The 22,757-nt window shown below is 52.9% G+C and overlaps 1 protein-coding gene across 2 annotated transcripts in view; it reads right to left on the reverse strand.

The window, feature by feature from the left end:
• Positions 1 to 22,757, reverse strand: part of CACNA2D2 (calcium voltage-gated channel auxiliary subunit alpha2delta 2) — a 667,269-nt gene that overhangs the window by 37,018 nt on the left and 607,494 nt on the right. For both annotated transcript variants that reach the window (XM_030569197.1, XM_030569196.1), the window contains exons 15-20: positions 21,952 to 22,041; positions 21,329 to 21,400; positions 6,540 to 6,614; positions 5,240 to 5,314; positions 767 to 838; positions 9 to 80 (exon numbers count right to left, since the gene is read on the reverse strand). In XM_030569197.1, coding sequence (XP_030425057.1) covers positions 9 to 80; positions 767 to 838; positions 5,240 to 5,314; positions 6,540 to 6,614; positions 21,329 to 21,400; positions 21,952 to 22,041 — 456 coding nt within the window. The remainder of the gene's footprint in view (positions 1 to 8; positions 81 to 766; positions 839 to 5,239; positions 5,315 to 6,539; positions 6,615 to 21,328; positions 21,401 to 21,951; positions 22,042 to 22,757) is intronic.

Below are 22,757 nucleotides of genomic sequence, written 5' to 3' on the forward strand. Positions count from 1 at the left end.
GTCCTTACCTCATCCAGGGATTTGATCAGGGTCTTGATGACTCTCTGCCCTTCGCTGCCATCGATCATACTTCTCCGGATCTAGGGAACAGGCAGGAAGGGAATTGAGCCCTGACACACACCGTGGCTCTGCGCCCCAAGAGGCTGAGCCTGGGCAGTCCTGCTGGCTGTGTGGGCTCTTTTGCGATCCTGTCCGTGCCCAGCGCTCCAGACACACAGGAGGAGGGGGGAAATGAGGAGGGGGCGAATGTAGCCAGCCAAGAGCCCAGCGGATCACCAGAAGGGAGAACAAGGCATCGTGCTGGCCCCAGGGAGTTGAGATCAAAGGAGAGGGATGACAACCCTCTCTGATGGCCCTGTGAGTGGTGGAATGGGAGCAGAGGATGTTTATGTAGTGAGGGCTGGGTACAAGCACGTTCACATGTGCTAGCCCCTGGAACTCCTGTGCGGGACTGCTTTCCCTGCGGGAGTCAGGATCGATGCCAGTGAGCGGGTGCTCAAACCCCCAAACCCCAGCACCCCTGCCTACACTAAGGACCAAATGGGGCAAAGTGTCCCTCCCTTCCCATCCTTAGGCTGTCCCCCGCAGGGAAGGGCTGGGTAGGGCAGAGGCAGCATGGAGGAAGCCTGCTGCCTGGGCTGTGCTTGTCTTGTGCACAGAATGCAGCAGGTTCCAGGGCCCCTTTGCCAGCAGGGCCTCTTAGATGCTGTTTTAACGCGCCTTTGCCTCTAGTCTCGGTCGAGGGTGGAGGGAGAGCCCAGCTCACCTCCTCCTTGTTCTCATCCTCCAACTCAGCGTCCAGAAAGTCCAGGGTCACAGGCTCTCGGAAATTGATGATCTGAAAGGAGAAAGAGACTGGTGAGAATCAAGGGCTCATGGTCAGCAGAGCTGGGCCCAAGCAGCTCGGAGCCAAGTCAACTTCCCCTCATCCAAACTGCCCAACAGCCTGATCTCAGCCACTCAGCGCACTAGTAAAGCATCTGATTGGTCAGCCAATGCCCTGAGGCATTGTGGGTGCTGTAAGACATGACAACAGCTTGGAAGAGTGAGACCCTACAGGCTGTACTAGCAGAGCTGTCTAGCTGTTTGCCTTCCCTGGCACCCCTCACATCATCCACTCCCTGGGGATCCTGAAGTGCTCTGCAGACACCAATGAACTAACGCTCCCCAGTGTCCTGAAGTGGGGAGGGTTATGAGCCAACTTTACGTAAGGGGAAACTGAGGAACAGAGTAGTTGGGCTTTTTTCTACAGCCTTGTACTCCTGTCAGCCCCACAGAGCCAGCACAACTCCAGGAAATGGTGCTCTAGGCTATGGCGTGCTGATGAACTTGGGCTGCAGGGGTGGAGGGCAGTGAGTGGGGAGTCCAGAGGCAGTAGGGGTTGCACAGCAGTTGCAGAGGACAGATTTGCCTGCAGAACCCTTATTCCTGGCGATGCATAAGTCCAGACTGACTCTCAGCTCCCTGGAGGTGTGTGCTGGGTCAGCAGATGAAATAAACATCCCTTTGTCTGCCATCAGGGCACATTAGATACAAGGATCTCTGGGAGACCAGAAGCATGCAGGCCACCAGTGCTGTTAGTCCAGTCACTTTTCCGAAGAGAACCACTCGCTCTTTAACCTCAGTGGGCTGATCCTGAGGCAGTCAGGGCAGGTCCTCACTGCCCAGCCCTGCACCCTGGCACGTTGTGTTTAGTCCCGGTTCTGTGGCTGCCCAGTCTTTGCCGATCAAGCCGTGGGGCTCTCTGGGCAGCGCTTGCACCCAAGGTACAGAGCCACCTGTAGGTGATTGAATGAAACTGACGAACAGTGACCTGGAGGGGTCAGGACACCGAGACCCTGCCTGCCCTAGCAACCAGCCTAGTGAGCGCTCTGGAGCTGGGGGATGCGCAAGGAGGCACGATGTGGCTGCTCCTGGAATAGGAGATTGTTTTCAGTCAGATCAGCAGGTCCTGCAAGGCTTCCTACCCTGGTGATCCCCAAGTCAGTGCTCACAGCACGCTCTGGGCACAGAAAGGAGGTTACTGTAGGAGGCCCTCACCCCCAGTATGCTGGACTAGTTCCGCTGCTATGAAATAGCTTAGTTGTTAGGGATGAGCGGGGACTGGGATGTGTGTGTTTATAATTCTGGTATGTCTACATGGGCCACGATCACATACTATCATCAGGGGAGAGTCCAGGGCCATGGTGTGGCCCATAAGGGGACAGCCATTGTAGGGACTGAATGCTGGGTGGGACAGATTTTCCCACTCATCAGGAGCTTATCCAAGGATCTATGTGGCTGCTGCAGTGCACAGGACTCCCTCCCACAAGCAAGGGGGCTGGCTCCTGGCTCAGACCTCTGTGGGGCGGAGTGATAAAGCTGGGCTGGAGCCTGTGGGTCTGACTGAGCATTCAGGGGGGGCAGTCTGGGAGCTCTAGATGTGCCGCATGCTGGCATGTGGAGGGGTGAGGAATCTGTGAATGGGGGCTGCTCCCTACCCAGTTACTAGAGGGCTGGGCTTGAGCTTGGGTGGGGGCTTTTTTCATACCGCCTCTCACTCTTGTCAAAAGGCTGTTTTGAGCTGTGGGGTCTGCGTCCCCACTCACCAACCTTCCACAGTGGCAGGCTGAGGTATTGCTGCAGTGCTAGAGTCACCTCGGCCTCCAGGCAGCATGGGCACCCATGCAAACACACCCACCTTTCCCCACCCCAATCGCAGTACGGGGAGCGCTGGGCCATTCTCTGCCCCCGGTGCAGCTATCCACGCAGCAGGTGTGCTGGGCCGACGGGGCTGGGAACGAGCGCAGGCACCATAGTTCTCTGCATGCATGTGGGCAAAGGGGGCTACACAGCAGAAAGGTAACATCTGGGACAGAGCCCCACACTGTGTTCTCAGCAGCCCTGAACCCAGATCCCATTCAGAACAAAGGGGTCTTCACACCTGGAGGGATTGGGCTGTCCTGTCTAGAGACAGAGACTGCAGAGTCCAGATCTGATCCACCCCAGAGTTTGGTGCCATTTTGATCTGGTGTTCAGGCCTGTCTCTAAGAATGGGGGAATGTCACAGCTTGCCCGGTCCAAGTTGAAGGTCCTGCTCAGACTGATGCGCCCTCCCTGGCATCTCTCACCGTGCTGGGCTGCGGCACGTAAACACAACACACACCTGGGCAGCCATGGGGAGACGAATGGGCCAAGTACACTTTCAGCCCCATCGAGCGGAAAGGGACGGAGGCGAGCGAATAAATCCCACCGTGTCCCTGTCCGTCTCCGCCACTTATCCGCTGCCCATTAATAACGTTGATGAGCCCCGTGGGATATCTGTGCCAATGAAACATATTTCACTCTGATTGCTGCCATTTCTCAGTGCCTAATTCCCAGCTCGCCTCTAAATAATGAATCTCTCCGATTAGCTCTGAAGCAGGGAGCCGATTTCCCCTGCCCTGCAATGACGGACGTGGCAGCCCCACAAGATAAATGATCTCACTTGCTGCTTGATGTCCTCAGGAAGGCATATTTCATAAAGAGCTGGGCTAATCCCTTCGCATCCTGTCTGGAGGGGAGCAGGGGCCCATACATCATGACCCAGAGAGGGAGCGATTAATGCCCATGGAACAACAGGGCTTCCTACTCAGCTGTGAGCACTAGAGAGGGTTCTGGGGGCATAGAAGTGAGAGGTAATTAGCTAGGGATTGAATCCACCCAGGCCCAGCCGGAGCTCATGTGCCTGGGATTGGGTGCCCTGCTCGGCGTGGCACAAGCACACGGGTACACCCACTTGCAGACGCTCAAACACATACAAGCATGTCCATGCACAGCACAGGATTGCAATGCAGCAGCCTTCGCCCTGAGGCGGGGGGATCAGAAGGGCGCCTTCTGCAGGTCACAGGAAGCCGATATCACCTCTCCTGCCAGTCAGTGCAATATAATGGCCACAGTGGGCAGGATCAAACACCTGGGTCCTACTCCTGGCTCCCTCCGACACTGACCTGCCATCACCACGAGCAAGTTGCTTTTCTGCTCTGTGACTAAGTTTCCCCTCTCTGTGCTGGGGCATAAGGATCCTGATCTGCTTGCCAAGGGGTGCGGCCGGGGGGCCATAAAGTTATTCTGTGGAACACGGTGCTGACAGAGCTGGCATCTCAGCAGTGAAGGGGGCAGGAAGGTCTGTCTGAGTCTGTCTCTTCCAGGCAGAGGGGGCTGTGGCCTAGTAAAATCCAAGAGATCCTGGAGAGGCTCCTTTCATGAGAAGCCAGTGTTTGCTGTCTGGCTGAGCCTGAATTTCACGTGGTCCCGCAAACGTGCTTTGCTGGGGGAGTCAATCGCATGTGTGAATCCCTCTGGTCACACCGTTATTCAGAATCCCTGCTTTTCCTGGTCAGCTGGGTGGGCACTGAGGCTGGTGGAGTGTGATTAGTGGGACAGGGATGTTTGTCCCAGCTGTGACTGGCTCCAGGGACTTTCCATGGGGGTACCCTGGCTATGCTCCAGCTGTGCGTGTGTGTGTGTGGGGGGGTGGCAGAGATGTTTCATGCATTCTCTCCCAGCCTCCTCGCCCATGTGCCCTGGGCTGTGCCCATCCCTCTAACTGAAAGCAGTGACCAGAACCTCAGCTGGCATCAATCTGTGTTGATGCAGTAACTTCACTACAGCTATGCCAGATCCAGGGTGTTCAGGTCTTGTCATTCCCCCCTGCCATGGCACAGAGGCGCGCTCTCTCTCTCAGGGCTGGACTAGACCAAACTACATCAGCACTGGCCTGCTTCTTCAAAGCCCTAAATGGGGGGAGAGCCTGGCTCACCCGGCACCCTTCTCCAGCAGCTGTATCACCAGGGATGGAGCAGGTGACATCCAGCTTTTCATAGAGACAGGTCAGGCTCCATTTTAACAAATTGGAAAACTGAGGCATAGAGCCCTGACGACAGCCACCCAAGGCTGTGCAGTACCAGGAAAAGCCTGGAGCTTTGCTCTTTTTCCTCGAGGGAGCGGCATCCTTTGATATGTATGGAATGGGCACGACTACTGCCATACTATCCCCCACTGTCTGCTGACACTTGGCTCCGGAGCTGTGAGTCAGACTCTTGGCGAGTCACAAACTGCACAGGGTCAGGGCAGACTGCAGTGGGTGAGGCAGGGCGAAGGGCCTGGGACTGTAAGGGCTCCAGGCTCCCCTGCATTGGGATCCTGGAGAGTAGATGTGTTCCAGGCCTGGCTAGTGATGGCGGGAGTCAAAGATAGGGAGCAAGGCCCCTGCCCTTACCTGAGGTTGCAGGTTTGGATGCAGCAGGACATATCCATTGAGATCGATGGCGAAGATGTAGCCGTTAGCCCCTAGCTGGGGGAGGCAAAGAGAAGAGACTGTGGGTTAGGATTCTCATAGAGAAGCAGCTTGGAGCTTGCCAAACTGAGGCCTGGAGCTTGGTGTCTGCCCAGCACAATCGCAGCCTTGGTGTGCGGGGCCCACCTCAGCTGATCCCAATTCAGAGGCCCCTGCCTCCTTCAGGGCCCACCCCACACTCCTCTGTCTCCTCCAGGGTCCAGAGAAGCCTGGTTCTGCTTCTCATCCTCTCAGGGATGGAACCCATCACCTCTCCTTGATGGACAAGGAAACGCAGCCCAGATTCTCACTCTGCAGGGGGCTGAAGTCTATTCTGGGGGGCCCAGAACCCCAATTGAGGCCCTCCCGCACTGGGCTGAGGAACCTTCTCTTTCCCTGGCACTAGGCTTTGTCCGCTGAGACGTCTCTGCCTGCAGAGTTGCAGCGAAATGCTAGACTGAATTGAGGTGCCTCAGCAACTGGGCATGGAGCGGTCCGATACCCCCCTTTCTCTGCCATCTCCAACATCGCGCCAAGCCGACGATCCCATTTGTCTCAGCCCTCCCTGCCTGAATGTTTGATATGCTCCTTGCTGCCCAGCTTGCTAGAAAAACCCTGCCGCGGCAGTGGGGATTGGATCCCTGGATCCCAGCGGATGATGGTTATTCAGAGGTTGGATTGTACTGTCCCCACCACACACACACAGGAGCGACAGGATGAAGTGTTCTCAATCCAGCCAGGCAGGAGATATGACAGAGCAGGGACTCGCCTCTAGTCCTGACCCTCATAAGCCAGGCTGCTGCTTCCTGGCCAGGCAGCAGGGTCTCTGTAACCCAGCTGTGCTCTTTCCCAGCATGGTGTGACATGTGGGGTCAGATCCTCTGCTGGACCAAGTCATCCCTGCAGCTCCTCTAGCGCACACCAGCTGGAGAGGAGGCCGGCACCCTTTAGTGGGGTACCTGCTTCCTAGCAACACAGGCTTTCCGAGACTGTATCCTGTAGTGTCCCTCCTGCAGGGGTTGCAACAGAGACTGGTGCAGTGAGAATTGGTGCAGGGAAGCGATACAGAAAGGACAGAGGGAGACTGGTGCTGATCGGCACCCTGCTCATTCTATGCCTCGCGTTCCCCTCCCCTCATGGCCAAGGGCGGAGCAAAGAAGCCCCTGTTTCCCCTCCCTCCCGCCATGGTCCTGGGGATGGCCTGCGAGGGACCCCTCTGAGTGGGGCTGGCTTCCCCACGCACGTTGTAGCGCGGCGTCAGCTTCTTGATGTCATTGAGAGCCACGTCGATTCCCATCACGCCCAGGATGAGCTGGTTCTGCAAGAAGCAGACAAAGCAGCATCAGCGCCAGGATCAAGGGCAGAGCTGTGGGCATCCCACATGGGCAGGAGAACGGGAGCCATTCTACTCCCTTAGTGGGTGCAAAACACACACACACGCACACGCTTGGATTTGGAGGCCTGCTGCAGGTCAGTGCTGAAACTTCGCACTGACAGCCCACTCAGTTTCCACAGAAATGCTCTGAGCACCTGCACTTCCTTCCCTGAGCCCAGACGCAAAGGACTCATCACCCAGCAGCTCCTGTGAGGCCCTGTCTGCACTAGGACTGGAGATGGTGCTAGCTCCTTAGGAAAACCACGCAGCAGCACTTCAAATCTCAGTGCCAAGAGGACAGCTGTGGGAGAGGCTGGTTCTCATGGGTCTGTTCCCCCTACAGCTTTCTGCTTAACTCCTCCATGTACATCTGGGGCCTCTCTGATAGCAGGGCTCTGTCAAGGGAGCAGTGAATGCAGCCAGCTCTGGGGTAGAACTTAGCAACTATCATATAGTGTAATGGATTTGCAAAGCAGGGGACTACAGTTCTCACCAGCCCTCTTCCCCTGGCTAGATAAGTGAGGAGGGATAGCTTAGTGGTTTGAGCATTAGCCTACTAAACCCAGGGTGGTGAATTCAATCCTTAGGGATCTGGGGTAAAAATCAGTACTTGGTCCTGCTAGTGAAGGCAGGGGGCTGGACTCAATGACCTTTCAGGGTCCCTTCCAGTTCTATGAGATAGGTATATCGCCATATTTAAGGGAAAGATCCTGAATGAGGAAGTGCCCAGGGCTCTGTTTGGGGGTAGGGGCTGCATGGCAGCAGGGAGCTGCAGAGACACCCCAGAACTATGGCCAAAGCTGCAGGTGGAACAGGCTGTGACTGCCGAATGTTGCAGCTCTGGGTGGGATTTATGGGGAAGCAGCAGCGGCTGGGCAGGGAATCATTGCAAAGGGGCCCCAGTGAGAGACACTAACTGAGTCTGGCTTGGAAACCCACAAATGCTTATTTGCTTGAACAGATACTGGACTGGACTGGAGAGCACCCCAGGCATCAGGGCTGCCCCAGGGACCCAGGCAGGACTGGCTATGGCTCATCAGGGCTAGCACCTATAAGTCCTAGTTGCTGTGCTTGCCTCCAAGATGCAGTACACTGGGCACGCTACTGGCACCCTTGGGGCTTGGGGTATGGAGTAATCCCAATAAGTACAAAGGCAAAGCAGCAACACTACAAGCAGGAAGAGATGACCACAATTCAAGAGCAGGGGGCATGTGAAGCAGGCCTAATGTACTCACTAAAATGAAGACAGAACAGCTCAACTCCTGAAAGACACTTGGGCGTCAAACTCCTATCAGGAGTTAGGCACCTAAATGTACCTTGGAGGATCCAGGACAATAACCCCAGCCTTATGGAAAATGCCATAGCGTCTTAACCGAGAGATCAGCAAACAGTGATGCTCTCTGGGACTTGGGGCCAACAAACTAACCACAAAGTCAGGACAGCACACAAGGGAAAATCACAGTAACGGGACTATCCTATGAATATGGGTTCAGTGCCGGGGACGGCTGTCGAGAGAGAGGAGCTTAGTAAGGAGACCATTAGAAGAAGCCAGAATTTGGTTGCAAGCCTGCCTACTAACCACAGAGCTGCCCTGAGTAAAGTTAAGACAGGTCACTTAATTAACAGCAAAGTGCTCAGGTTTTCAATGCTTGTCTTAGCATTTAACATCTAGCTCTTTAGCATTGGTTCTGTGCATTCCCCCTGCCCCAGCTCTCCCCAGAACAGTAACGGAGTTTTGCAAGCCCTGTCATAAACAGATAGCTAAGGGTTAACGTCTCTTTCACCTGGAAAGAAGTAATCTGAAACACCTGACCAGAGGACCAATCAGGAAACAAGACTTTTTCAAATCTGGGTGGAGGGAAGTTTGTGTGCGAGTCCTTTGTTCTTTGGTCTTCTGCCTGTACTCTCTCGGCTATGAGGAGTGATTTTTTCTGTCTCCTGCCTTTCTAATCTTCTGTTTCCCAGTTGTAAGTACAAAGGATCAGATAGTGATTTATATTTTTTTTGTATTTACATGTCTATAGTTGCTGGAGTGCTTGAATTGTATTCTTTTTGAATAAGGCTGTTTATTCATATTTCTTTTAAGCAATTGACCCTGTATTTGTCACCTTAATACAGAGAGACCATTTTTATGTATTTTTCTTTCTTTGTGTATAAAGCTTTCTTTTTAAGACCTGTTGGAGTTTTTCTTTAGTGGGGAACTCCAGGGAATTGAGTCTGTGCTCACCAGGGAATTGGTGGGAGGAAGAAGTCAGGGGGAAATCTGTGTGTGTTAGATTTACTAGCTTGACTTTGCATTCCCTCTGGGTGAGGGGGAAAGAGAGATTAGCTCTCGGTATTTCTGTTTTCCAAGGCTGGGAACGGGGAGGGTGGAATCCCTCTGTTTAGATTCACGGAGCTTGCTTCTGTGTCTCTCTCCAGGAACACCTGGAGGGGGGAAGGGAAAAGGTTTATTTCCCTTTGTTGTGAGACTCAAGGGATTTGGGTCTTGGGGTCCCCCAGGGAAGGTTTTTGGGGGGACCAGAGTGCCCCAAAACACTCTAATTTTTTGGGTGGTGGCAGCTTTACCAGGTCCAAACTGGTAACTAAGCTTGGAGGTTTTCATGCTAACCCCCATATTTTGGACGCTAAGGTCCAAATCTGGGACTAGGTTATGATATGGTGTACAGCGTTGTGGGAAAGATAGAATCCAGAAGCCAGTAGGAATATTATATTTTTCTTTTCTCTGCTAGGGGCTTTTAAGCAGAGAGGAACGGTTTGGTTTTAAAAGGAACCAGAGAGAATTTTTTTTCTGCTCTCTCTGGCAGTTTTTGGCTTGCATATTAAGCAAGGAACCATTAAGAGACTATTAAGGGTCTTTTGTCACACAATAGCACTCCCATTAGGAGGCAAATACCAGCACTATACACATGCAAATAAAGTGGTTTTTCTGGTTTACTTTACATTGAAAATATTAGCTAGAGGAAGAAAGGGAAAAAGGCACTGTTGCTAAGCAGACCCCAGGAGACAGTAGAGAACCTGCAGTTCAGAAGATAAACACCGGAGGGCACCCCAACACAAGAAAACAGGAACCATGCCTACCAAGACAAAAATGGAAGCCGAAGAACAAATCAAAGATGCAGAGCACAGGCGAGAGATGGAAAAAAACAAACAGGAACTAGAAATAAAACAAAAAGAGATGGAGATGAAAGAAAGAGAAGAACAGATCAAACAGGCAGCCCATAAAAGAGAACAAGAAGCCAAAAATGCAGCCCACCACAGAAAACTAGAAGAAGAAGAGGTGGCCCACAGAAGGAAACAAGAAGAAGAAGAGGTGGCCCACCGCCGAGACATGGAAAAACAACAAAAAGAAATGGAAAAACAACAAAAAGAAAATGAAGAGAAGGAAAAACAGAGAAAACATGAACTGGACTTAGTGCAAGCTGGGCTGCATGCGCCAGCCAATCCTAACAACCCTTCGCCAATTATGGTTCCACATCACAGAAAATTTCCCACCTACAAGGCAGGTGATGACACTGAGGCCTTCTTGGAAAATTTTGAAAGAGCCTGTCTTGGGTACAGCATCCCTGAAGACCAGTACATGGTAGAATTGAGGCCACAGCTCAGTGGACCTTTAGCAGAGGTGGCAGCTGAAATGCCTAAGGAGAACATGAACGACTATGAACTTTTTCAAACCAAGGCCAGATACAGAATGGGGATAACCCCGGATCATGCCCGTCGGTGTTTCAGAACCCAAAAGTGGAAACCAGATGTGTCATTTCCCAAACACGCCTACTACGTTGGGAAAAATTATGAGGCCTGGATATCAGGAAACAATGTTAAATCCATAGACGAACTGCACCTCCTCATACAAATGGAGCAGTTCTTGGATAGTGTTCCTGAGGACATAACACGGTACATACAAGATGGAAAACCCAAAAATCTCACTGAGGTGGGGGAGATTGGAGCCAGATGGATGGAAGTGGCAGAAAGCAAGAAAACTATGGTCAAGGGGAACGAATACCCCAGGGGGCACACCGACCATAAACCCTACAACCGAGGGCAGTCAAAAACCCCACCTACAACCCAAGTAAAGCCACAGACACACTATTCTTCCACCTCACCAGTCTCCAGTAACTCACCTCGACCCAGTGACCCATCAGATGGAAGATGCTTTAAGTGTAATGAACTGGGACATATCAAGGCCAACTGTCCAAAGAACGCCATCCGAGTGCAATTCATTACACCACCATCACCCAAAAGATCCCCAGGCCCAGATGCCTCTCAAATACCCTTGGAGCGAAGGGAAAATTTGAGAGTGGGCGGAAAGAAGGTTACTGCGTGGAGAGACACGGGGGCACAAGTGTCAGCTATCCACCAATCCTTCGTAGACCCCAAATTCATCAACCCAAAGGCCCAAGTGACAATTTACCCCTTCATGTCACAAGCTGTAGCCTTGCCTACAGCTGAACTGCCTGTCCAGTACAAAGGCTGGTCAGGAATGTGGACTTTTGCAGTCTATGACAATTATCCTATCCCCATGCTACTGGGGGAAGACTTGGCCAACCAGGTGAAGCGGGCCAAGAGAGTGGGAATGGTTACACGTAGCCAAACCAGGCAAGCTTCCAGACCCATTCCTGTTCCTGAACCGTCCACAGGCGCCCCGTCTGTGTTACCAGAGACCCAGACAGAGGTAGTGGACCCGGATTCCATGCCAACCACTGAAACAGCCACAGCACCTCCAGTCCCAGGCCCGGAACTGGAACAGCAACCAGCAAGTGCAACCACAACTTCAAACTCAATGCCAGAGGGCGCCAGCGAGCCAGAACTGGCAGAAGCAACAGTCAGCCATACCCAAAAGGCTCAGCCAGAGCCTGAAATACCCTCAGGTGCACCAGCGGAGAGCGGTTCACCAGCAACGGAAACAACCCCATCACCTACATCGCTTCCAGAGGGACCAAGCCCAAGTCCACAGTCTGAGGAAGAATTGGTAACCCCAGCCTCAAGGGAACAGTTCCAGACTGAGCAGGAAGCAGATGACAGCCTTCAAAAAGCTTGGGCAGTGGCACGGAGCACCCCACCGCCTCTCACCTCTTCTAATCGATCCCAGTTTGTTATAGACCAAGGACTTTTATACAAGGAGATTCTTTCTGGTGGACACCGGGAAGAATGGCAGCCGCTAAAACAGTTGGTGGTTCCAACTAAGTACCGGGGGAAGCTCTTAAGCTTAGCCCATGATCATCCCAGTGGCCATGCTGGGGTGAACAGAACCAAGGACCGGTTGGGGAAGTTCTTCCACTGGGAGGGGATGGGCAAGGATGTTGCCAAGTATGTCCGGTCTTGCGAGGTATGCCAAAGAGTGGGAAAACCCCAAGACCAGGTCAAGGCCCCTCTCCAGCCACTCCCCATAATTGAGGTCCCATTTCAGCGAATAGCTGTGGATATTCTGGGTCCTTTCCCAAAAAAGACGCCCAGAGGAAAGCAGTACGTACTGACTTTCGTGGACTGTGCTACCCGATGGCCGGAAGCAGTAGCTCTAGGCAACACCAGGGCTAACACTGTGTGCCTGGCCCTAACAGACATTTTTGCCAGGGTAGGCTGGCCCTCCGACATCCTTACTGATTCAGGATCTAATTTTCTGGCAGGGACCATGCAAAAACTGTGGGAAACGCATGGGGTGAATCACTTGGTTGCCACCCCGTACCACCATCAAACCAATGGCCTGGTGGATAGGTTTAATGGAACTTTGGGGGCCATAATAAGTAAATTCGTCAATGAATACTCCAATAATTGGGACCTAGTGTTGCAGCAGTTGCTGTTTGCCTACAGGGCTGTACCACATCCCAGTTAAGGGTTTTCACCGTTTGAACTTGTGTATGGTCACGAGGTTAAGGGGCCATTACAGTTGGTGAAGCAGCAATGGGAGGGGTTTACACCTTCTCCAGGAACTAACATTCTGGACTTTGTAAGCAACCTACAAAGCACCCTCCGACACTCCTTAGCCCTTGCTAAAGAGAACCTAAAGGATGCTCAGGAAGAGCAAAAGGCCTGGTATGACAAACATACCAGAGAACGTTCCTTCAAGATAGGAGACCAGGTTATGGTCTTGAAGGCGCAACAGGCCCATAAGATGGAAGCATCATGGGAAGGGCCATTCACGGTCCAAGACCGCCTGGGAACTGTGAACTACCTCATAGCATTTCCCAATTCCTCACTAAAGCCCAGAGTGTACCATGTTAATTCTCTCAAGCCTTTCTATTCCAGAGACTTACAGGTTTGTCAGTTTACAGTCCAGGGAGATGATGCTGAGTGGCCTGACGGTGTCTACTACGACGGGAAAAAAGACGGTGGCATGGAAGAGGTGAACCTCTCAACCACCCTGGAACGTCTGCAGCGGCGACAAATCAAGGAGCTGTGCACTAGCTTCGCCCCATTGTTCTCAGCCACCCCAGGACAGACTGAATGGGCATACCACTCCATTGACACAGGTAATGCTCACCCCATTAGAACCCCACCCTACCGGGTGTCTCCTCATGCCCAAGCTGCTATAGAACGGGAGATCCAGAACATGCTACAGATGGGAATAATACGCTCATCTACCAGTGCATGGGCATCTCCAGTGGTTCTGGTACCCAAACCAGATGGGGAAATACGCTTTTGCGTGGACTACTGTAAGCTAAATGCGGTAACTCGTCCAGACAACTATCCAATGCCCCGCACCGATGAGCTATTGGAAAAGTTGGGACGGGCCCAGTTCATCTCTACAATAGACTTAACCAAGGGGTACTGGCAAGTACCGCTAGATGAACCTGCCAAGGAGAGGTCAGCATTCGTCACCCATGCGGGGGTGTATGAATTTAATGTCCTTCCTTTCGGGCTTCGAAATGCACCCGCCACCTTCCAGAGGCTGGTAGATGGTCTACTAGCAGGACTGGGAGAATTTGCAGTTGCCTACCTCGATGATGTGGCCATTTTTTCAGACTCCTGGCCCGAACACCTACTACACCTGGAAAAGGTCTTTGAGCGCATCAGGCAGGCCGGACTAACTGTTAAGGCCCAAAAGTGTCAAATAGGCCAAAACAGAGTAACTTACCTGGGACACCAGGTGGGTCGAGGAACCATAAACCCCCTACAGGCCCAGGTGGATGCTATCCAAAAGTGGCCTATCCCAAGGTCCAAGAAGCAGGTCCAATCCTTCTTAGGCTTGGCCGGATACTACAGGCGATTTGTACCACACTACAGCCAAATCGCTGCCCCACTGACCGACCTGACCAAAAAGACCCAGCCAAATGCAGTTAAGTGGACTGATGAGTGTCAAAAGGCCTTTACCCAGCTTAAGGCGACGCTCATGTCTGACCCTGTACTCAGGCCCCGGATTTTGACAAGCCATTCCTAGTAACCACGGATGCATCTGAGCGTGGTATAGGAGCAGTTCTCATGCAGGAAGCAACGGATCACAACTTCCATCCTGTCGTGTTTCTCAGCAAGAAACTGTCTGACAGGGAAAGTCACTGGTCAGTCAGTGAAAAGGAATGCTATGCCATTGTGTACGCCCTGGAAAAGCTAAGCCCATATGTTTGGGGACGGCGGTTCCAGCTACAAACTGACCATGCTGCACTAAAGTGGCTTCATACTGCCAAGGGGAACAACAAGAAACTTCTTCGTTGGAGTTTAGCTCTCCAAGATTTTGATTTTGAAATTCAGCACATCTCAGGAGCTTCTAACAAAGTAACTGATGCACTCTCCCGTGAGAGTTTCCCAGAATCCAGTAGTTAAAAAGTGTTCTTAAAATGTAGAAGTCTGCTAGTATATACTTAGTGGTATATGTAAAGGTGCATGTGTTGTATTAATCTGTTTATTTTAAAGTTCTAGGAGGAAATCGCCGCCAGTGAGCTTCCCCACTGTCTGCAATTTGGGGGGCATGTCATAAACAGATAGCTAAGGGTTAACGTCTCTTTCACCTGGAAAGAAGTAATCTGAACCACCTGACCAGAGGACCAATCAGGAAACAAGACTTTTTCAAATCTGGGTGGAGGGAAGTTTGTGTGTGAGTCCTTTGTTCTTTGGTCTTCTGCCTGTACTCTCTCAGCTACGAGGAGTGACTTTTTTCTGTCTCCTGCCTTTCTAATCTTCTGTTTCCCAGTTGTAAGTACAAAGAATCAGATAGTGATTTATATGTTTTTTTGTATTTACATGTCTATAGTTGCTGGAGTGCTTTGAATTGTATTCTTTTTGAATAAGGCTGTTTATTCATATTTCTTTTAAGCAATTGACCCTGTATTTGTCACCTTAATACAGAGAGACCATTTTTATGTATTTTTCTTTCTTTGTATATAAAGCTTTCTTTTAAGACCTGTTGGAGTTTTTCTTTAGTGGGGAACTCCAGGGAATTGAGTCTGTGCTCACCAGGGAATTGGTGGGAGGAAGAAGTCAGGGGGAAATCTGTGTGTGTTAGATTTACTAGCTTGACTTTGCATTCCCTCTGGGTGAGGGGGAAAGAGAGATTAGCTCTCGGTACTTCTGTTTTCCAAGGCTGGGAACGGGGAGGGTGGAATCCCTCTGTTTAGATTCACGGAGCTTGCTTCTGTGTCTCTCTCCAGGAACACCTGGAGGGGGGAAGGGAAAAGGTTTATTTCCCTTTGTTGTGAGACTCAAGGGATTTGGGTCTTGGGGTCCCCCAGGGAAGGTTTTTGGGGGGACCAGAGCGCCCCAAAACACTCTAATTTTTTGGGTGGTGGCAGCTTTACCAGGTCCAAGCTGGTAACTAAGCTTGGAGGTTTTCATGCTAACCCCCATATTTTGGACGCTAAGGTCCAAATCTGGAACTAGGTTATGATAAGCCCTGACTGCTGCTCTCTGCACTGTTCTCTCCTTATTACCTGTGAGACCTGAGCGGCAAACTATAACCTCCTCAGGCAACGAGCACAGCTATAAAAAGCAACTTGACCTGAGGGTGGATTTTCTCCCCCAGGTCCTAATTGTTCCCCAGATGACCACGGGTGTGGGAGGTTAGTGGGTGATGGTCTCAGCCGTTTTGCTACATGAGGATCTGCTTGACAAAGGCGAAGACTTGATTGGATCTATCGAAGGCATTTTCTGATGTAGTGTCTCAGCATCTTGCCATCTTCAATGCAGTTCTCCTCGCAATAGCCTGTGCGGCAGGGCTGTTATCCCCACTGTACAGCTGGGAAACTGAGGCACAGAGAGGCTAAGGGACGTGCCCCCGGTCACACAGGCAGTCTGTGGCAGAGCAGGGACTTAACCCAGGTTTTCCAAGTCCTAGGCTAGTGCCCTGACTGCCAGACCATGCTTCCTCCATTGCATATCAGGATTAGAGATGACTCTGGGTCCCACAATCCAGCCCCAGGCCTCTGTTTCAGCTCAGTATGGAGATGGGCCTGAGCCAAAATGTCTGGCTCCAGATCCAAACTTCCCCCAGCTCTGGGAGTGTGAGCAGAACCACAGTTTTAATCTGCCCCATTCTTGGGAAAGGAGCCAGCTATCAAGGTCTGGATCCAGATCTGAAGTTTCTAACAGTTTGGTTCCAGATTTTGGACTAGGGCCCACCTCTACGCAGGACGTGCCCACTCCCTTCTCCAGCCTTACACATCCTGCCCTCCTGCTGCTCCCCTTGAAGAGACACCAATTCCCACAGCTGCCATCCCGCTAGATGTGGGACAGGACAGGCTGCTTCAGCAGGCAATAGCCCAGCTCCCCAAGGGACAGAGGCTTGGTCTCCTGCCTTGTAGCTTACCCAGTTGGGAAACAGATCACTGGCTGCTCAGAAACATGAAGTGCAGCAGCAGTGCCACTCTTGCAGTGATCAATCCAGAGCAGTACAAAGAGGGGAACGTGACACTGAGGCCTGGTCCACACTACGCTGTTAAACTGATTTTAACAGCGTTAAATCGATTTAACGCTGCACCCGTCCACACTACACTGCTCTTTATATCGATTTAAAGGGCTCTTTAAATCGATTTCTGTACTCCTACAAAACGAGAAGAGTAATGCTAAAATCGATATTACTATATTGATTTAGGGTTAGTGTGGACGCAAATCGACATTATTGGCCTCATTCTTTTACAGTAGCTACCCACAGTGCACCGCTCCAGAAATCGACGCTAGCCTCGGACCACGGACGCACACCACTGAATTAATGTGCCTAGTGTGGACGCGCACAATCGACTTTATAATATCTGTTTTATAAAATTGGTTTAAGCTAATTCGAATTTATCCTATAGTGTAGACGTACCCTGAGAGAGAGGAGGCTGAGCCAGTGCAGAGAAGCGAGTTGAGGGGGGTGATGGAATTAAGGCACCATTGCTGGGGATCTGGTTAGCAAGGGCTACGTGTTGCATTTGCTTGTTGCTTTGTGTTTCACCTGCCCTGGCTGCCTCCGGGAGCTGCCCAGAATTCACCCCCACCAGCTCCTTTGTCAGGCAGCATCCGACTCCTCTTCAGCTGGTGGCCTGCTCTTCATTATACTGGAGCAAATCTCTGGGCACCTGGGGCTTTCCTCGCATCCCTGTGGTCTGGGCCACAACCGCTTGAGAGCGCACAGCAGCAGGGGCAGGCCCAGCCGCTGGCTCTGGGAGTCCATAGGGCGGGTGCAGATGGGAGGGGATGATGCTAGAACAGCCAGCCTAGAAATGCCAGCCACTTGATCACAAGAATTGTGCCGCCAGCCCCAGTGGGAGTGGTGGATCCCTGTTAGGGGAGAAGTATGGTGTGTACTCCAGCTCTGCTCTCCCTTCCCACCCTTCCTTCACCACCGCTGTGGCTGAGCCCCTACTGGTGGTGCTCCCGCCCTTGCCAGCGCCTACCATTGGCTACATCCGGGGACGCAGCATCCCTGGAAAGGGTCGTAAGCATCTCCTGAGTGAGCGCGGGCTGCTGGCCCAGCAACGGAACCCTACACAGCACCCCAGGGCCTTGTCACATGCTGCAGCTGGGACTCCAGTCATTGCCTTGGTTCCTGGCACAAACAGCCACCACAGCACATGCAGGGCCGGCTCTAGACACTAGCAAACCAAGCCCGTGCTTGGGGCGGCACGTTTTCAGGGGCGGCATTCCGGCCATTCTTTTTTTTTGCTTTGGGCGGCAAAAGCTTAGAACTGGTCCTGGCAGCAGCAGTGCGTCGTGCGCAGGGGGCGCCCTGGGGCCACTGTGGTTTGCGCTGCGGGGGAGTAGTGTCCGCACCTTGTGGCTGGACTGGGCAGGCTCTGAATGGGGGACACTCAGGCTGGGGGCCGCCCTGCGGGGCACACGGAGCCATCTGCAGGTGCTGCAGAGTGGCCGCTCCCCAGCACTGCAGCCAGGGCTGGGCAAAGAGGCCCGACCTGCCCAGGGACTGTTGCAGGGCGGCCAGAAGCAGCAGTGGGGCCATAGAGGGCAGGGTGCTGCCGTGTGGGGCACGCGTCCTGCTCTCTGGGGCTACCCTGCCCCAGCTCCTGAGCCCCCTGCCAGGGTGGTCCCCCGGCGTTGCCCTCCTGGGTCCCAGCCAGTCCTGGAGGCAGGAGCCCTGGCTGGAGGGACCCTGGGCTGAGGTGTGGCCCGGGACCCTCTCTGCTTACCTTGACTCTGCCAGTGCTGGACTGGCTGGAGGTGAGGGAGGAGTGGGAGGAGTCAGCACTGGTGCGGGGGAGCCCAGGGCTGGAGTTGCAGGGGGTGCGTGTGTGGGGGAGAGCCCAGCGCTGGGGCAGCATGGGGTGGGGGGAAAGAGAGAGCCCAGGGCTGGGGTGGCAGGGGGTGCCGGCGGGGGAGGGCACTGGTGGAGGGGGTGAGAGCCCAGAGCTGGGGTGGGGGACAGCCAAAATTTTTTTTTACTTGGGGTGGCAAAAAACCTAGAGCCGGCCCTGGGCACACGTGGCTCCCTCAACCCCCTGCGGGATGGCATAAGCTGGGTCTAGCTGCACAACTTTTGTACTTTAATATCGTATCAACTCGGGAAACTACAATAGCTGGCAAGAAAGCCCAGTGGGAAGGGAGCCGGGGGAAGAGCTTCACTTGGCATATGGAGCCATAAATTGGTTCACTAACCCCCACCACTGCTTTCCTCACCTGCCCTGTCTCCCTGATCTGCAAACAGCATCCACAGAGTAACAGGAGCCCCTGCTCCATCTCTCTATACCCCACCCTCCCCCTCACCCCAGTAGCCCCCTTCAGGGCATCCATGGTTCCTGGTGTGAATGCAGCATCTCAGCTGTCCCAGCCCTGCCCTTTTGGGTAGGTTGATCCAGCCCATGTTATTAGCATCCTCATGGCACTGGTTTCATTCCCAGAGAATTACAATGAAAATTAAACCAGCCCCAACCTCCCTGGTCACATGGTGCTGGCTCCACCTCCTTGGCATCAGCTGCCACCTTGCATGCAAAGAAACTACAAACACATGAAGTTCTTTTCTGCTCCATGCCTCTCCCCTGGGATGTGACTGCAAGGGGAGGGCAGGGGTCCCGAGGCAGCCTCCCTGCTAGGTAGCAGCCTGTGCAGCCCTATGGTACAGTCTGGGCATGTAATGGCACGTTGGGTATGGATGCAGGCAGCCGGATGCAAAGCTCCCTGGAGCTCTGGTCAAACTCTAGTGTTAGCAACCAGCAGTGCCCAGTGACTGCAGAGGACCCGCTAACTCAGCACCACTCTACAGCCACAAGCAAAAAATCATCCTTTATTTAACCCAGCAGGCAGGGAAAGGCCAAATAACCAGAATTTAGAACCAGACCCACAAAGGTATTTAGGCTTTAACTTCCACAGATTTCCTGACATCCAGGCTGCACCAATACCCTCCAGCTTTGTGGGGTGTGACCCCACGGCTCAGCTGCGCTTCTTCCAGAGCTTCGTCATCACCAGAAACATCTGAGTGATACCCCCTTGCCCCTCTGTGCCTCTCGCATACACACGTCCTCGTGCCAAGACACACTGAGCAGTGGGGAGATCATGGAATCAGAGGCATCCCATCTACCGTGATGATGCTATCCACTGACACAGACACTTTGGTCCCAGTATCACAAAGTGTTTTACCAATGGTAATTAGAGGAGCCTTTTGCACTTGCCCCTCTCACGGAAGGGATAAAAAGGGACCCAGCACTAGACACACAGCACCTGCTGGGGTCGAAAGCAGCAGCTGTTCAGCAGCACACAGCCGTGCTATACAACAGTTCATGGTGGGAAGGGAAGAATATTATATCCAGTGGGAGCTGATAAAACAGGGAGGTAGGCTAGGAATTTGGCCAAAGACCAGAGCAAACAGCCCTTCCATTTCACAAAGCAGCAAGGCATTTCTAAATCGTCAAGACCTTGATTTTCCATCTCATGCAAAAGGGGGAGGGGGATCTTTGCAAGCAGATTTAAGGTTGGGAGAACACCATCTGTTGAGCACTCATCACTAAGGCTAAGATTATGTCACGAAGGTCGCAGAAGTCACGGAATCCATGACTTCCAGCGACCTTCGTGACATTGGGGATCCCGCAGCTGATCAGCTGCTGCCGGCAGCAGGGGACCCCGCAACAGCCCAGCCTCCACAGGCGACAGGGGACCCTCTGGCAGGACCCCCCGCAACTAACTGACTGCTGCTGTTGGTGGCAACCGCTGAGCTGCCCAGCTGCTGCCACTGGCAGGGATCCCCCCACAGCTCCTAGCCACCAGTGGCAGAAGGACTCTAGAGCTGCTTAGGGGCTGCTGGCAGGGGTTCCCCCGCAGCTCCCAGACATTGCGGGTGGTGGGGGACCCCTCCCAGCCACTGGGCAATGGGGTCCCTGCAGCTCCCAGCTGCTGTGGGGGATGGGGGGCAGGATGTTGGACCCTTCTCTCTCCCCATTTTGTCAGGGATGTTTTTAGTAAAAGTCAGTGATAGGTCACAGCTTCCATGATTTTTTGTTTATTGCCCATGACCTGTCACTGACTTTTACTAAAAATATCCATGACAAAATCATAGCCTTACTCAACACCACCTCCTGCAGCACCGAGAGTTGTTATGAGATGTCTCCCATCCCAATACTGACCCACCCCAAGTCTGCTTAGCTTGGGATAAAGGCTGAGCTTGCAGCAAAAGGTGGCACGTCTAAGAGAATCCATGCACAGCTCGTCCCTCCCTGCCCAGCCAATGACTCCAGCGATTGTCTCCAGCACGAGAAGATGGGCAGGGAACAGAAAACAGCCAGCGCAAACGAGGTACCAAGTCCAACACGTGCCTATCTCTCCCGCTAGTTTTCTGGTCAGATTCATTTGTGATCGAGTTCTGAGCTGTCCCTTCCTCTTCAAAACCCAGCAGGGACTCACCTCAGCTGGCCCCAAATGCCCCAATCTCCTGCTCCTCTTGTTCCTATGCTCTCCGCCTCTCTCCATGCCATCTCTCACCTGCGAGCACAAGGGCCTCAGCACAGGGCCAGCCTCCCTGTATGTCTCCACTTCCTAGTCTCATTGGAAGATGAACCCTTCCTCCTCTCCCACTGGCTCCTGGTGCCCCTGTCCCTGTCTGAGATGCTGTTTGAATTGAGACACACTATGCACAGTAACGCTCGGTTGTGTTTTGTCTCTCTCCCCATCACACACACACACAACTCGATTCTCTATTCCCACTGGCTTGGCTCCAGTGTGACCCCACTGACACCCCTGCAGTTTCTCTTAGTTTATAGGGGTGCACGAGCCCCTGGAGCGGGAGAGAGGACAGTAACGTTTCATACCTTCCTGTTGCTGCCGCCATCCTCTGTGAGGTTAAACACTGGCAGGGTGCCGGTCACCATCAAGCCCAGGCCCTGGACGTAGAAAGGAAATGCAACCAGTCAAGCAAGCTCTCAGACACGTTTGCTCTGATCTGACAGCTCCTTCACAGGCTCCGTGCCACTGCTGGCCTGGGCCCATTGCATGGCTGGAGAAATCTGGGCTAGGGGCAGACGCCACAGAACGGAGTTGGTGAGCTGCAGTACTGAGCCCTGGGGTCCACTGTGCTGATGAGGATCCACTACCTGAGTCTGGCTTGACACGCTTCCCACCGTGAAGTTCTCAAAGGGGGGTTGCCATGTGGTTTCCTTTTGGCATCAGGAGAGCGACTGTAAATCTACCCTGACAGTTCTGAGTCTTGTGGGGGGTAAATCCCAGGACTGTCCACATGCCGCAGGGCCACCAGGTCCCTGCCAGGGGCTAGCAGCTCCCAGCTCTTTGACTGAGGAGCCTAAAGCATTATCATAACCCCTCGCTTATTGGAAACTGAAGCTAAACGTCCATGGAGCAGCACTGAGCAAGCAGCTGGGGGAGGGAAAGGACAGGTGGGTGCGATGGGGAAAGGGCTCGCTTATGTCTTGCTTACCAGAGCATCCTGATAGACATTGGTCCATTGAACCTGTTTTGCTTTGTTCCCTGCCAGGACCATCGGTCTCCCCAGCACGTCCAGGTACTCCTGCAGACACAAGGAGAGAGGCCACCTGTGAGACAGAGACAGGCACTTCCCCTTCCCCTGTCAGAGATGAGCACACACAGCCCCAGCCCTGCTCGGAGCAGTGAGAGGAGAAATGCTGGCTCATATGCAGGGCTGACGAGAGAGGGGGGGAAGCTGGTACAAATTACTGGGGCCCGGCGGTTTCGAAGGGGGCCCGGGGCCTAGCTTCGTCGGCCCTGTTTAACCGGTCCACCTTTGCCCTGTGACGATGCGGTTCTGGTGGGACCCAACTGAGAGTGCCAATTCAGGACCAATTGCTCAAACAGGGCAGTCACAGCCCAAGGCTGGGTTTTTTCCACCTCTAAGGCAAACCAAACCAGCCAGACAAAAATGACTTCGGTTTCACCCCACTGGCTAACCACAAGTCACACAAGCAATTTCCTTAGACACTCCAGTCTCCCAGTATCACCAACAGTGCCACTCGTCCTGGGAATGAATGGTTATGAAAACCAACACCCCAGTAAAAGAAAAATGTTCTCTCGATCCCAAAGGACCTAGCCCCAGACCCGGGTTAATAAACACATCAGATCTTACCCACAAATCACACTGTTGCCAATCCTCTAGAATCTAAAATCTAAAGGTTTATTCATAAAGGGAAAAAGGTAGAGATGAGAGCTAAAATTGGTTAAATGGAATCAATTACATACAGTAATGGCAAAGTTCTTAGTTCAGGCTTG

This window comes from Gopherus evgoodei, chromosome 7 (genome assembly GCF_007399415.2).
Source record: "Gopherus evgoodei ecotype Sinaloan lineage chromosome 7, rGopEvg1_v1.p, whole genome shotgun sequence".
In the NCBI taxonomy this organism is placed as follows: Eukaryota; Metazoa; Chordata; order Testudines; family Testudinidae; genus Gopherus; species Gopherus evgoodei.